The sequence below is a fragment of the Fomitopsis serialis genome, assembly GCF_022376445.1.
Source record: "Fomitopsis serialis strain Sig1Antser10 chromosome Unknown B0H18scaffold_135, whole genome shotgun sequence".
NCBI classification, from domain to species: Eukaryota; Fungi; Basidiomycota; class Agaricomycetes; order Polyporales; family Fomitopsidaceae; genus Fomitopsis; species Fomitopsis serialis.
The window spans coordinates 100,695-115,354 of NW_025955095.1; the positions used below are offsets into that span (position 1 = coordinate 100,695).

Here is a 14,660-nt window from a genome sequence, read left to right on the forward strand (position 1 = left end):
AGTACAAGCCGGTCGCACTCAAGACGAGACCTGTTCTCGGGTCCGTCCCCGAACAGTTTCGTATCGTTCGCGACATCAAGGGAGATCCGCTCTCTACGATGCGTGAACTCAACCCCAACCCACCTCCTTTCAAGCCCGAAGGTCGCTACACGGCCGAAAGGGCAGCTGTCTCGGATAAGCTGCACGACGATGATCTGTTACAACCCGCCGAACGCGATCTACTTCACCACTTCATGGCTACGAACAACGACGCGTTCGCTTGGTCAGACAACGAACGTGGCAACTTCAAGTCCGAATATTTCCCACCATAGACTTTCCTGTGATCCCGCACACGCCCTGGGTCCAGAAGAACATCCCTATCCCTCCTGGTCTGTACAAGGAGGTCTGCTCGATGATTCGTCGCAAGATTGACTCCGGAGTCTACGAACCTTCGAACTCGTCGTACCGTTCGCGATGGTTTTGTGTTGTTAAGAAGGACGGCAAGTCCTTGCGGATTGTTCACAGTCTCGAGCCTCTCAACGCAGTCACGATCCAACACTCTGGTGTCCCGCCGACTCCCGAACATCTCGCCGAACAGTTCGGAGGACGAACGTGCGGAGGGATGCTAGACCTCTATGTCGGCTACGACGAACGCTATATCGCCGAAAGTTCGAGAGATCTCACTACGTTCCAGACACCGTATGGAGCCATGCGACTTACTACGCTTCCTATGGGGTGGACAAATGCAGTACCCATCTTCCACGACGACGTAACCTATATACTTCAGCCCGAAACTCCCGAACACACTGTACCCTACATCGACGACGTTCCGCTCAAAGGTCCGGCTAGCGACTAGGTGGCGAAGTCATCCCGCAGAATCCTGGTATTCGAAGGTTCGTCTGGGAACATTCCAGAACCTTAATCGGATCGTCACTCGAATGCGCTACGCTGGTGGAACGTTTTCGGGAGTAAGAGTGTGCTGATAGCTCGAGAATCATGGTCATTGGCCACCGTTGTACGCCTCAAGGGCGCCTGCCTGACGAATCTCGAGTTGCGACCATCCGAAACTGGGGCGCCTGTCAGACCTTGTCCGATGTTCGAGCGTTTCTCGGCACGATCGGAGTGTGCAGGATATTTATCAAGAACTTCGCGCACCGGGCCGACGCGCTCGTCCGTCTAACAAGGAAGGATATGCCCTTCGAATGGGGCCCCGCACAACAGCAGGCTCAGGACGACTTGAAGCAGGCCTTGCTCGAAAGCCCAGCACTTCGTTCGATCAATTACGACTCGACGGCACCTGTTATTCTGGCCGTCGACACGTCCTTCATTGCAGTCGGATTCCTCCTATGCCAGTGCGACGAGGAGACGCCAAGCGCAGGTACTACAGCCGATTCGGGTCAATCACGCTCAACGACCGTGAACGTCGATTCTCGCAACCAAAGCTTGAAATCTATGGACTGTTCCGCGCTCTTCGAGCGCTTCGAATGTATGTCATCGGGATTCGAAACCTAATCGTGGAAGTCGACGCTCGCTACATCAAGGGATGCTCGCTAATCCTGACATCGCACCGAGCGCGAGCATTAATCGCTGGATTGTCTCAATTCTCACGTTTCACTTCACTCTCGTGCATGTCCCGGGACCTCGCACGGACCGGATGGACTGTCCCGAAGAACGACGCAACCAGGCGACGACCCAGTAGACGAAGACGACGCGTTCGAAGACTGGATCGACAACATGTACTCGTTCGTGCACATGATACAGCCTTATCCCACCCTCTCCCACCCTTCGAACGTTGCGGTGCTCGTGTTGACCGAGGACGGTCAAGATTTCAGTAAGGGGAGGATGACGACGACTACGCGATAGTACCACGCTCGGACAAAGCTCGAAAGCTAGACGCACGTGTCGAGCAAGTCAAGCATTTCCTGATGACTCTTCGAAGCCAGACGGACTTTCGCAACGAGCGTTCGAAGCGTTCTACAAGTACGCGACGCAGTTCTTCGTCACCGGGGATCGACTCTGGAGACGAAATGGTCAAGGCGCGCATAAGTTGTCCTACCACCCGAGCGAAGGCTTCGAACATTACGCGAGAGCCACGATAGGATCGGACACCGCGGAATCCACGCAACGATCGTAGCAGTCTCCGAACGCTTCTGGTGGCCCGATCACAAGTCCGACGTAGGCTGGTATGTTCGAACGTGCGACCTATGTCAGAAGCGTCAGTTACGACAGATCCTCATCCCACCGACGGTCGCGATGCCAGCCGGACTATTCATGAAGGCGTTCTGCGACACGATGTTCATGCCTGTTCGGGAGGCTACAAGCTCATAGCGCAAGCGCGCTGTTCTTCGATCACGTACCCGAAGCCCGAATGCTTCGAAGAGAGACAGCTCAGACCCTTGGCGAATGGCTATATCAAGACATTGTCTGTCGCTGGGGCACGCTTGTTGAACTAGTCTCCGACAACGGCGCACCCTGGGTCAAGGCGCTCGAGTACCTCTCGAAGAAGTATCACATCAACCATATCAGGATCAGCGGCTACAACTCGCGAGCGAACGGTATCGTCGAACGTTCGCACTTCGACATGAGACAAGCGTTGTTTAAGGCAGCAGACGGAGATCAGTCGCGCTGGTCACAGGTCTTCCATTCAGTACTATGGTCCGAACGCGTAACAACTCGTCGAAGAATGGGATGTTCGCCATACTTTGCAGCGACAGGCACGCACCCGATACTGCCTCTCGACGTTATCGAAGCAACGTACCTTGTCCCACCACCTGAGACAGCGCTCGACACTACCGACTTGATTGCACGACGCGCGTAGCACTTCAGAAACGGTCGGAGGACCTTTCGAAGATCTATTCAAAGGTCTATGAAGCGAGACGTGAGGCTGCCCGACGCTTCGAACGAGAGCACCAGTACACGATCGAAGACTTTGACTTCCAGCGTGGGGACTTAGTCCTCGTGCGAAACACAGCGATAGAGAAAGCCTTGAACCGGAAGATGCGCCCGCGGTACCAAGGACCTATGGTCGTCGTATCTCGAAACCGAGGAGGTGCCTACATCATTGCTGAACTAGATGGCACGGTCCTCGACAGACCTATCGCCGCTTTTCGAGTCATTCCCTACCTTGCTCGAAGATCGATCACGATTTCACTCGAACACCTGGATGTACCCTTCGAACGCTTGCGTGAAATGGAACAGTCAGACACACTGGGCGATGACGAGCCAGACGCGTCCGGCTTACCCGGCGAACTAGACGATGAATCGTCAAGTTCAGAAGACGAAGAATGAGTCTGTCGAGAGACTCGCGCAGTATACCCTTTATGCTTTAAGGACACCGTCGTGCTTTTTCACTTCAATCCTTCGAACACCGTGGCAGCGGTTAGAAACGAGATATCTATTATACAAGACACGAGAGGGGGACGTTACACCAGCAGATATACAAGACTAACGCTTACGGGACGCCGAACGCAAACACGGAGCTACAGACACAACGGACGGTACTACGAATACGACCTACTTCGAACCCTTGCCCTTCGAAGGTCCCGCCGATGGGCCGGCAGCAGGAGGATCGAAGGCCCCACGCGCGACGGCCGTAGACTCGACGAACAGTTGGTCGACGCGACGACCGTAGTACTCTTGCAGCCCTTCGAGCATTGCGAGTTCGAGGCCCATGAGGTTGAGCGAGGCCTCCACGTTGCCGATGCGTTCGTTGGTCGCCGAGAGTGCCGCGCGAGCCTCGGCGAGCGAGCGGACGGGGGCGCCCTGAGACTGGAGAATCGCCGATATGTCGATCGGCGGGGCCTGCGTCTGTGCGGCGTGCAGGGCCGCGGCGGCACGGGGGTGGAGGGGCGTGCGCGACGGTACGAAGCCTGCCGAGCCCGAGGCAGGGACCGTGACAGGAGCGGGCGCGGGGGCAGCGGGTTCCTCGGAGTCGCCCCGCTTACCTACGAAACGGAGATGTCAGCTACGAACAGCACCGAAATCTTCGAAGAACTAAGGCGAACTTACCGGCACGACGAGCCTTGCGAGTACCAGACAAAGTGGCGGCGCCCCAGTAGCAGCCCTGCTGGTCGTGCAGGCACTGGTTACACACCACCGCGTCGGCCTCGAAGACGCATTCCTTCGAGGTAGCGTAGCCGGCGGCGCAGCGATCGCACTGAGTCGCGAACAGTTAGCAGAATCAAACGAAGAAAAACGTTAGGGCACATACCGACATAGTCCGGTCACGGACTGTAGTCGCGCGAGCAATGAGCTTGCGGACGGCGGTGTCCGTAACGTCGGGGGCCGAGCCGTCAGCGGGGGCCTTGCGCTTTTTGGTCTTCTTCGAGCCTTTGGGCTCGGGACCACCTCGACTTCGGGCGACTCGGCGCGAACGGTCGACGCATCGGAGGCGGTGGGGGACGGAGCACGCAATTTACCTTTTCCCCGGACACCCGACCGGCCACGTCGTGGCAAGGCCTTCTCCTCGCGACGCTGGCGATCAGCCTCGCGCTTGTGCGCCTCGGCGGCCTCCTCGAGCTCGGCGGCCTCGCGGCGTTCGAGTTCCTCGGCCTTGGCGGCCTCGCGTCGTGCGCTTTCCTCGGCCTCGGCGGCCTCCTGTCGCTCGCGGCTCTCGCGCTCTTCGGCCTCCTTGCGCAGCTGGGCTTGGTTCGCTTCCCAGCGACGGCGGTCCTCGGCCTCCTTGCGCGCGTGATTGATAGCGGCGTCGAGCAGTGGCCACTGCATGTTCTCGGCGCATTGGCGCGCGGCCTCCGGATTGGCGTGAGTGGCGAGGACGAGCAGCCGTCCCAACGCGTTCGCGTAACGGGCAGCGAGGGCCGCGCCCTTAGTCACGCGAGTGTACCGATTCTTCGAACACTTAAATTAACAAGACTTAAACGAGACGGACACGACTTACCATGGCAGCGAAGGCGCCCTCAATCCACTCTTCGATCGCCTCAGGGTTCTCTGGGACGAGGTGCGCCACGACCCAATTGGCGAGCGGAGCCATTGGGCTCTTCGGGTCGTGCGGAACGGGGAAGCCGGTTTTGGGATCCACGGTGTAGTCGGCGTCCGACGCAGGCGCGCCGGCGAGATCAGGGACGGGCGCGGGAGCGGAGGCAGGCGAGGCGGACATGGAGAGACGGACGAAGTCAAGAGCGAGCGGAGCGGGGGATCAAGCGAAATTCGGCTGGAGACCCCGCCGCTATATGTGTGCTCGAGCTTTGTGGGTCCACCTACCGCATTCGAGACGCTGAAACAACGGGGATCATCCCCATCAGAACCAGTCCAAAACGGGAAGGAAGCGCTCACCTCCCGTCCAATGGGATTAATTCTTCGGATCAACGTGATCGAAGCGCGTCCTGCCGTTCGCTAATCGCTTCTCAAGTGCTCGCCATTGGACAAGACCTTCGGACGGCCTGGCGCGGAAGTATCTCGATGATCGCGGACGCAAATCAAGCGCCGGCGTGTTCGAGCCGACCGAGGACGGTCTGGATCTCAGTAAGGGGGAGATGATGAGCCCTTAGCTCACCTACCACCGAAAACGCGATTTACGGTCGGTACGACAGTATACTAAGTCCGTATGGTCGACGCACTGTCCGTCCGTTCGAGGGAACCGTCCAATGTTCGAAGCTCAAGCGTCAATGTTCGGAACCCTTAGTGGCAGAGGCAAGCGGTTTAGAAGCGTCGCTACATTGGTAGGACTCCGGGGCAAGTACATGGCTACGTCAAACTAACTAGTGACGACCTCGGCAACTCTCGTATCTATGGCCTCGACCTCCACACCCATGACCACCACCCCTACCCCTACGAACAGACGGGCCGGTGTCGGAACCACGGTCAGTGTTGACGCGCTCGAGCAGGCTTTCGAGCAACCCAACGAGGGTACCGTGCGTGCGGCGCTGGTCGACTGCGATGTTGTGGATCGCTCGACCCATGGACTCGAGGTTGTCGGGCAGCTGGCGAAAGTCGGACAGGATCAACGACTCGCGCTGATACTGCGGGTTCGCGAGGGGACGACGCTCGGCCTGGTTGACTTGTTCGAGCAGTACCAAGGTCTCGGACCACGCGATCGTAGGGTAGGGCGAACCTAGGATGTCTCCCTGGTTGCCATCGCGGTGAAAGACCTCGTCGAGGTAACGCATCAACTCGTCGATCTCGGGGAACGACCTAGGAGCAGGAAGCGTATCGTTCGCCAGCAGTATGGCCCGGCTGCGGGACTCGAACAAGAATCGCTGTTCGAAGGTCGGTTCGATGGTTCGAACGATAGTCTAAGTTCGGAGGCACGTACGATCATCCAACGGACTCCGTGAGCCCAAGCCAGCCACTCTCCGGGACTGTTGGCATCGTATCGCGGCTCGACAAGTCCCTCGGTCTTGAGGACCTCTAGGAGGCGGTAGTAGCGGGCAGCATACGCTTCGGAAGTTGGGTCGAGGTGCGGCATGTTCGTGTAAGTCAGGCGAACTCCTGCCGCTGTCTCATATCTTCGAGGACTGTCACCGGCTCCGGTTATGACCTTCGCCGTTCGGGGGCGGTCGCCCGTTATGCGGAACCTGCGGAAGGCCGAGTTGGATGCTCTCATGTGTTAGTAGGTCCGGGTCGAGCGTTGTAACATTCTCCGATTGGCTACTTTCCTTATCACTTTCATTCATCATTTCTTGTATTTCTCTTGGCTCTCTTGGTCTTCGGACCGTATTTTCCTGTATATACTCTGGGACTTGTTCCCTTCGAATCTCAGAGACCCCCTTACCCTCTCAATCTCACCTCGCACCGGCGAGGTTCGTCAGTCAGCCAGTACGTTCGAAGTCAGCAAATTCGCCGGTCAGTCAGTACGTTCGAAGTCAGTCAGTCAGTTCGCCAGTACGTTCGCCAGCTCGTAGTTGCCCCGAGAGGCTCTACACTTATTCTCCTGCCGTCGCTCGCCTTCCTTGTCGCCGCTCGTTCGACACGTCTGTCGAAACTCCCCCTCCTACCTTCGAGGCTTAGCCCTCGTCTTCGAACAGTCTTCGACATCTTCGAAGCTCTCCCACGTCGTTCGGAGTCTTGTCCGTCCTCCTCCTTCTTACCTAGACCACTGTACAGTCCCCCGTACATCTCATAGACGCAGAGGCCTCGCATACCACTGCTCGACCTCACGGTTGGGTTTTTGTGTGGCTTTTGTGTTCTTTTCGGTCGCGTCAGCGTCCAACGCTTCCACGACCAGTGGACCCGCTCCCAGCCGCAAGGGGAAGGAGAAGGAGGTCAGCTGGGCCGACGACGTGCCCCCCCGACAAAGGACCCGCGAAAGCGGACTGCGTCAAAGGCGGCTAAAGATAGCGGTGCCGACTCAGGTGCCGAGGATGGAGAAATCAAGCAGCCGTCTTCCAAGAAGGCGCGCGGCTCGTCTCCCAAAGTGTCGAGCGCCTTCCCAGTGCCGACCACTCGCGAACAGTGGATTGACATCCACAACGCGTCCACCGTGGGTATGCTTGCCCCGGACCTCACCATCGATCAGGCTCACCGTCTTGGCACGGGATTCCGGTCTTTCTTCGGTTCTGGCTCTGCCACGGACCCCTTCCAGCCCCTGTCGCAGCTCGATGCTGCTTCCCAGGCGCTTGTTCCGGCTGCGTCAGCGTCCTCGAAACAGGTCGCCAAGGTCGTGCCCCCCGCCGCTCCCGCTCAGGCCACTGCGCCCAAGCCTAAGCCTCCCCCGCCTGCGCATATCCGCCAGGGCAACAGCAAGGACGGAGCGAAGACGATCATCATTCGTCTCACTCGGTCCCTCTCCGAGTCCATCACGCCCATTAGCGCTGAGGACTTCGTCAATTGGTCCACCCAGGCTCTCAAGGCCAAGGGAAAGATCAACCAAGCCGTCGGAGCTAACATCAAGCAATCCGGCCACCGGGATGTGTTCGTCGCTTATGCGACGCGCCCTGACCATGACGAGTTTGAGGCGATCGCTGCAGCGGTCACTGACAAGCTCCGCGCGTTGATTCCGCACGATGACGTCGGGATCCAGGTCGAGTATCAGACGGTGCTCACGTCGGTGGCGATCCGTAACTGCAGATGGCGGTACACGGACGCCCAGAACAAGATTCAGAATCGCGGTTCAGACTACTTCTGGAACGCGTTGAATGAGGCCGCCAAGAGCGATAAGCACACCCGCGACTTTGTCGAGGCGTGCATACCGTTCCACAATTCGCCGAACGCCCGGCTTGAAGGCAGGAACGGAGGAGGCAACGTTGTGTGTGCCGTCCGTGACGCCCACAGTGGGAGACGCGCTATCGCGCTCACCAAGTACCCTGTTCTTCTCGCTGAGCGCGACGGAAACGGACGGGACGTGTTTACAAAGCACAATGTCGAGATCGTGGCGCCGCTTAACAGCAAAACCCCGTGCTCGACGTGTTGGCGCTGGGGCCATGGTGCCGCCCAGTGCTCCTTCCGTGCTTGCTGCCCGCGCTGCGGCGAGTCACACTACGAGGACGAGCACAATGCTTCTGCGTTGTGTTGCGCCGAACACCGTATCGCTACGGGCGGGATCCCCGATCTCTGCCCTGACGAACACAAGTACTGCCCCAACTGTCAAGTCAGTGGGCACGGTCTGTCTGACCGGCGCTGCAAGTTCTGGAAACGGAACATGCAGAAGGCCTGGTACGACAACACGGTCAAGGGCATCGAAAAGGTGGTTGACCAACAGAAGCGCGTCGATAACGCGATTCGCGCCCTCAGAGCCAAGGCTAAGCGCGTGGCGAAAGCTGCCGCTGATACTGCTGCTTCTGGATCGGGCGAGACCTTTGAGGCTCGCATTGAAGAGGTCACGGGCATGCCCGTTGATCGTTCTTAAATTTGTACGTTGCCTAATGTGTAATACACCCGACGCACGTGCTGACCAGGGGGAGCCAGCTCGCTCTTTTCCCCCAGACCCTGACGGCGACTTCAACGTCCCGATCGAGAATATCCAAGAGGTGCTTGATGCGTTCCTCGAGGACCGAGTGGCAGACCCTCAACTGGCTGTCCCTGTAGCTGCTATGAGTCGCGTTGACGATCCTGTAGTCCCTCGTGTACAATACCGTATACAATTTGTTTCTGCCAACGTACAGAAGTCCGCTGAGAATACGCATCAGCTTTTAGAAAAGTTCAGAGACCATGACGTGGTCTGTGTTCAAGAAATTTTCTGGGGTCACATTAAAAGTGTACCGTCTAGCAAGTCCAAGGATGGCGACGAGTATGAAAATACCGTTGCACATCGTAACTTCACGTGCTTCGGCGCGTCAAACAAATCCCGGGTGGCAACATATGTTAACCGGAAGTGGAAGGGGGCTAGCCCCCACATGATCACAGGCACCGTGTCGCACCCTGACACGCTGCTTGTAGAAATGAACACGCCGGACGGGCCGTTCTCGGTCCTGAATGTGTATAATGACAGCGAGAAGCATGCGGCGGTGAAGCATCTGCTGAATGTAACTCACGCTTTGCCAGCCGTCTCTGTGATGGTCGGCGACTTTAATCTCCGCCATCCTTCATGGGACAAGCGGACACGTCTCCACAACGAACGCCCACCGCATGGGCGCGAAGTTGCGGAATTATGGGATTTGGCCACGGAGCTCCAGCTCTTGTTGGGCAATTCAGAGGATGGACCTGCCACTTGGCAATCCAACAATGTCATGACCGCAGCGCGTACCTTGGATCTTCTTTGGTACCGTGGTGATCATGAGGTAGTGGACTTCAAGGTCCAGACCCAAGCCAAACACATGAGCGACCATTCGCCGCTCACATGGGCGGTTATTTCCGGTTCTCCTCCGGAACCTGAAGCGACAATACAACGGACGGGCGTTAAGGCGCACATCTTTTGTACGAATGTTGCCAAATTGATATCACGGCTGCCCACCTCGTGGGAAACAGCTGATGATATCGAACGCACCGGTGATGACCTATTCAATGGCATCACGGCAGAATGGAAAGCTGGGGCGGCCAAACCTGATCGCACCGGACGCTCCAAATCTTGGTGGAACCTTGAATGCAGTAACGCAAGCAAGGCCGTCAGAAAAGTGCGCAAACAGTGCAAAATCTCACGTGCAATGGTCCACCATGCACGGAACACGCTCGGGAACCAATCCCAGCAATTCCGACTCTATTATGAGTGGCACGAACATGTGCAACAGCGCCTCAAGCAGACGCTCAAATGGGTTCGAGCGGCGTCACGCCGCGCGAAGCGCACCTTCTTTGACAACGTGTTGTCGAAGGCCCACCCTCAGCTCATCTCCAATTTTGTGAGTTGGGCTAAACCGAGACGGTTAGACGCCGGTGCGCAAATTAAGCGCGCTGACGGCACGCCGATCAATTCACAAGCGGAACTCCAAGAGGAGTTCCGTGAACAATTTACGCCTTCCGTCCCGAAGGCAATTGATGAGTCAATCCTGGAGGAACTTCGGTCCTTTGAGAAGCGCTCATTCCCGGATATCTCCAATGAGGAGATATCAGAGAACTTGGCAGACACGTCGAACACGTCTGTCGGGGGTGAAGATCATGTTAATTGGGAATGGGCTAAGCGCATTTTCCACATGATTGAGGAGGTCAGGGACCGCAATGGCAATGTCGTTAATGTTGTTCATTGGGGCCCTAAAGTGTATGCTTTTTTCAAAGCATACTACAATGCGTGCATTAAAATGCACAAATTCCCGAGCGCGTTCAAGCGCTCCATTACTGTAGTGATCCCGAAGCCTAATAAGCCGGATTACTCTAAAGCCAAGGCATATCGCCCGATATGCCTCCTCAGCGTCTTTGGCAAGCTCTTTGAAAAGATCCTTGCCAAGCGCATGCAGTTTGATGGCCAGAAATACGGCATCTTACACCCATGCCAATTTGGTGGTACTATACAACACAGTACTGTCGATGCGGGAATGCAGGTGACGCACTTTGTGCATGAAGCCTGGGCCAGGGACCTGACGCCATCTTTGCTTTTGCTGGATGTGTCTCAGTTCTATCCTTCGATCAATCACACAATGATGATTGCGATGCTGAGGAAGCAAGGGTTCGCGGACGATCTTTGTGAATTCTTTGCTGATTACCTTGACGGGAGATTCACACGATATCTCTTCAATGGGAAGCTTACAGAGCCAACCTTGACCCCCTTGGAGTGGGACAGGGATCCGCGCTCTCACCGGTGAAGTCGGGGTGTATATTGCACCTTTACTTCACAAACACTATCCCGTTGGCGAGTTATTGCCGGGCAATGGGACAATTCAATTCTTCGTCGATGACGGAGCGCTTATGGTTGCTGTGCCGAAGAACTCTTCGGTTTCGGGCAAGAGCCAGGTGGAACTAAACTGCGAGTACTTGCGGAACATGTTCCACCAACTTCATCGCGATCTCGTCAGGCTTGGCCTAGGCGTGGAAGCGGACAAATTGGAGTTTATGCACTTCTGGAAAAAACGTGTACCATGGCGTGTGGATCGACCCTTTGGTCCAGACCTCGTGGTGCATATCAATGATCAGCCGGTCAGCCTGGTGCCGACCGGCAACATGCGGTATCTTGGGTTCTGGTTGGATCCCAAGTTGTCGTTCCGATCGCATGTCAAATTTTATGCGAGCAAAGCTGCTAGCACGGTATCTTCGATATCGATGCTGGGCAACTCTGTGCGAGGGTTCACTCCTGCACAGAAACGCCAGCTGTACATTGCACATGTGATTCCTCTCATGTGCTACGGCGCCCAACTTTGGTGGAAACCAAAGTGGAAAGGGATTAAGTGGATCGGCAAGGAAATGCAGACCGCTCAGTCCAGAGCTGCCCGATGGATCACGGGATGCTTCCGCACCACGCCCATCGGTGCAATGGAGACTCTAGCCGGACTAGTGCCGGTGATGGTCAATATCACCCGATACATGGAACGCTACGCGCTCCGGTTCAGGAAATTACACGAGGGACACCCTACTAGGGCAATCCTTGGAATAAGTGGATAACCAACACCACCAACGTCGAGCACCCTTTCCCTGAAGGGAAGCGCAAATCTGCCAAGACCCCATTGAGAGCTCTTGGCAACATGGGGCTAGCATCGAATGAGGAGTTTTCACTCCTTAGCGACCTAGCCAGGCCGGGGGATCGGCTTGTCGACATTGACGACGAGAATCGCATCACCCATATGTTCTTCCAGCTTGGCAAAAGAGACAAGCATCGCGATGACATTGACGTCGGTCCAAAGAAAAAGGACAAAGACGGAAAAATTTCCCAGGCCTTCAAAGACTGGGTCAAAAATGTCTGGACGCCCAAGGTTAATCGCCTTGAGGCCAATCCAAACACGGTAGTGGTGTGGACCGACGGGTCTGCAGTCACAGAAGACGGTGATCTTGACCGAGTACGGACTGGATCGGCGTATGTTATCACACGCCAATCAGAAGGTAGAAGGGGTGCATTCAATGCAGGCCGTTCAACGAGCTTTGATGCCGAGGTCATAGCCTCGGCAAAAGGGCTAGAAGTTCTCGAAACCTTGCTCAAGGATGAGGACGACACCATTGTGCTTGCAAGCGATAGTATATCAAACTTGCGGCGCATCATTAAGCCTGGAGACGGACCGAGTCAATTGGTCGGAATCAAGGCTAACCTATCATTGAAGCGGATGTGCGATGGCCAAGCGTCGCAAGATCATCTTCTTGTGGAGCCCATCTCATGTGGGCATAATGTGGAATGAAGAAGTCGATCAAATGGCTTCGGAAATCACGGGGAATGCGAGGATCCCTGTATCCTCGCACATCTCATTTGCCTTCCGACTCCAACAAATTCGGAAGGAAATGCTTCACTCATGGGCGGAGCTTTACAAGCATCCGGATCATGTACAGCGAGCCAACGTGGCGGGCATTCCAGACCCATCCATTGTTGCGCGACCCAATGCCTATTTAGGCAAGAAATTTGGTGGCACAAGGAATTGACGCCCACAATGTTCGCAACCGTACCTTTATTTTCAAAAAGGGGTTGTCCGAATGGGGAAACAACGCAGATGCTGCTCGCTTCTGTCGTGTTATCACCAATCATTTCCCTTGCGGGGAGTTCAAAGAGCGATTCAATCTCCTCGGAGATGGGAACGCGTATTGCATATGCGGTCAGGGTGGCCATAAGGAAACCCGTGACCATATGCTCTTCGAGTGTCCTCTTTGGCTTCGCGTCAAAAAGCACTCTCATAGTCCTTCATTGGTCCCTTCGGGTGGCACCAAACAAAGAAGGACACTTATTACTCACGGTTCCAACGGACTTGGAAACCGTCTGATGTTCTTGACTTTTTGAAGTTGAACCCATGGGTCGGGTCCTTCGAATGGACCGAAATTCTTGCGAAATGCAAGGACGATCACGCTGCCGGCTCCAAGCGCACAATGGCTTGGGCCAGGCTCAACGCCCACACCGTTTGGAAACAACGGAAGTGGAAAGAAGTGCTGAACCGTATGGGTAAACCCCCGCAATACGTCAGCGTATCAGACAAAGAGGTTGAAAACTTCATTGAGACCATCGATGCCAAATGCGAGTGTTTTGCGCTTGAGTTATTCAACACGTGGGAGGCCTTCAACGCTGAGGGTGGTCTATTGCGTGATGATTCGGAAGAGCTTGAGCTCTCCCTTGCCGGTGATGTTCCCGGTGACCGACACGGGATGCGTGCCCTGCCACGCATCCCCACGCCGGATCTAGATGCGCTGCTAGACCCCGAGCTTGTACTAGTTGCAGACTCGGCGAGTCAGTTGTTAGACGCGTCACAAGATACGTTGGAACGGCGAGCGGCACGCGATCGCATGAATGCGATTGGCGCCCGACCCGATGCCCGACGGAACCCGCTGTACCTCACTCCGTCGCCACAGGGCGGGTGAACAAGTATGGCTTAGACTATATATGGCTCCACATGTACGTAGCGTACGGAGGGTAAACATGGAGAATAAAAAAAAAAATAAAAAAAATAAAAAAAAAAGACTGCTCATTTGCCGTTCTCAGTCGCCCTCACGCGCACCCGGTCCGGGTCGCACGCGCACGACAAGGTTCGACTGCGAGCGAGGGTCCGGCGGGTGCATTCGCAGCCCAGCTCCAGCGAGGCCGCGCTCATCAGCAGAGTGTCATAGAAAGCAAATGGGCGCACGCCACAGGACCCGCCGGCAACTCACCGGTGAGACACCGCCCGGCCAATTCCCGGCGTCCAGATCTACGCAGATTGAGTTGGTCGCCCGTTTGCGCAGCGCGTTGCTCGCTTACGGCGCGCGCTCGCCCGCCGTGCTGTTACGACGGCTGCATGCGCCTTCCTCACGTCGACCGAGCGACGCACTAATGGCGAGATGCCCTGTCGTCTAAGCTACGTGGCTCGTGTGCTCTGTACGCACGGATGCCAACCAGAGTCGCGGCGATCATGCATCGAGATCGCGCGCGCGCCACAACGCCCTCGCCCCTGCTCTAACCCGGTCAGGTCCTTCCGTCCACTCTATCAACCTCTGCGCCAAGCTCCGGGATCGCTTGACGCAGCACCCAGAGTAAGTGCTTGGTCGTACTCGTGAGCATGCGCTGTTATGAATCGCTGCCTGCCCTCGCTGACCCGGTGCCTTCTGCTCGCTTCGGCGAACAACAGGCTCGTCTCCATCTTTCGACCGCGATTCATTGCCGGCAAATGACGCTGCTGCCCCGGTCTGTCGTCGCGTTCCTTGCCTTTCTCCTCCTCCAGTGATGGCTTCTGCGCTGGCGTCTCCGACGTAACCCTAAC

General features: G+C 56.4%; 3 protein-coding genes across 3 annotated transcripts; 2 read left to right on the forward strand and 1 right to left on the reverse strand.

The window, feature by feature from the left end:
* Positions 1 to 9,689: 9,689 nt before the first annotated feature.
* B0H18DRAFT_885841 (uncharacterized protein) lies at positions 9,690 to 10,481 on the forward strand (the record flags this gene model as incomplete). The annotated part of the gene is made up of 1 exon (XM_048041087.1): positions 9,690 to 10,481. A coding segment is annotated over one exon (792 nt), but the record flags the coding sequence as incomplete, so codon positions are not given.
* Positions 10,482 to 11,340: 859 nt separating this feature from the next.
* B0H18DRAFT_836382 (uncharacterized protein) lies at positions 11,341 to 11,652 on the forward strand (the record flags this gene model as incomplete). The annotated part of the gene is made up of 1 exon (XM_048039447.1): positions 11,341 to 11,652. A coding segment is annotated over one exon (312 nt), but the record flags the coding sequence as incomplete, so codon positions are not given.
* Positions 11,653 to 14,286: 2,634 nt separating this feature from the next.
* B0H18DRAFT_1041395 (uncharacterized protein) lies at positions 14,287 to 14,660 on the reverse strand (the record flags this gene model as incomplete). Its single annotated transcript, XM_048030583.1, has 2 exons — positions 14,287 to 14,453; positions 14,529 to 14,660. Coding segments are annotated over 2 exons (198 nt in total), but the record flags the coding sequence as incomplete, so codon positions are not given.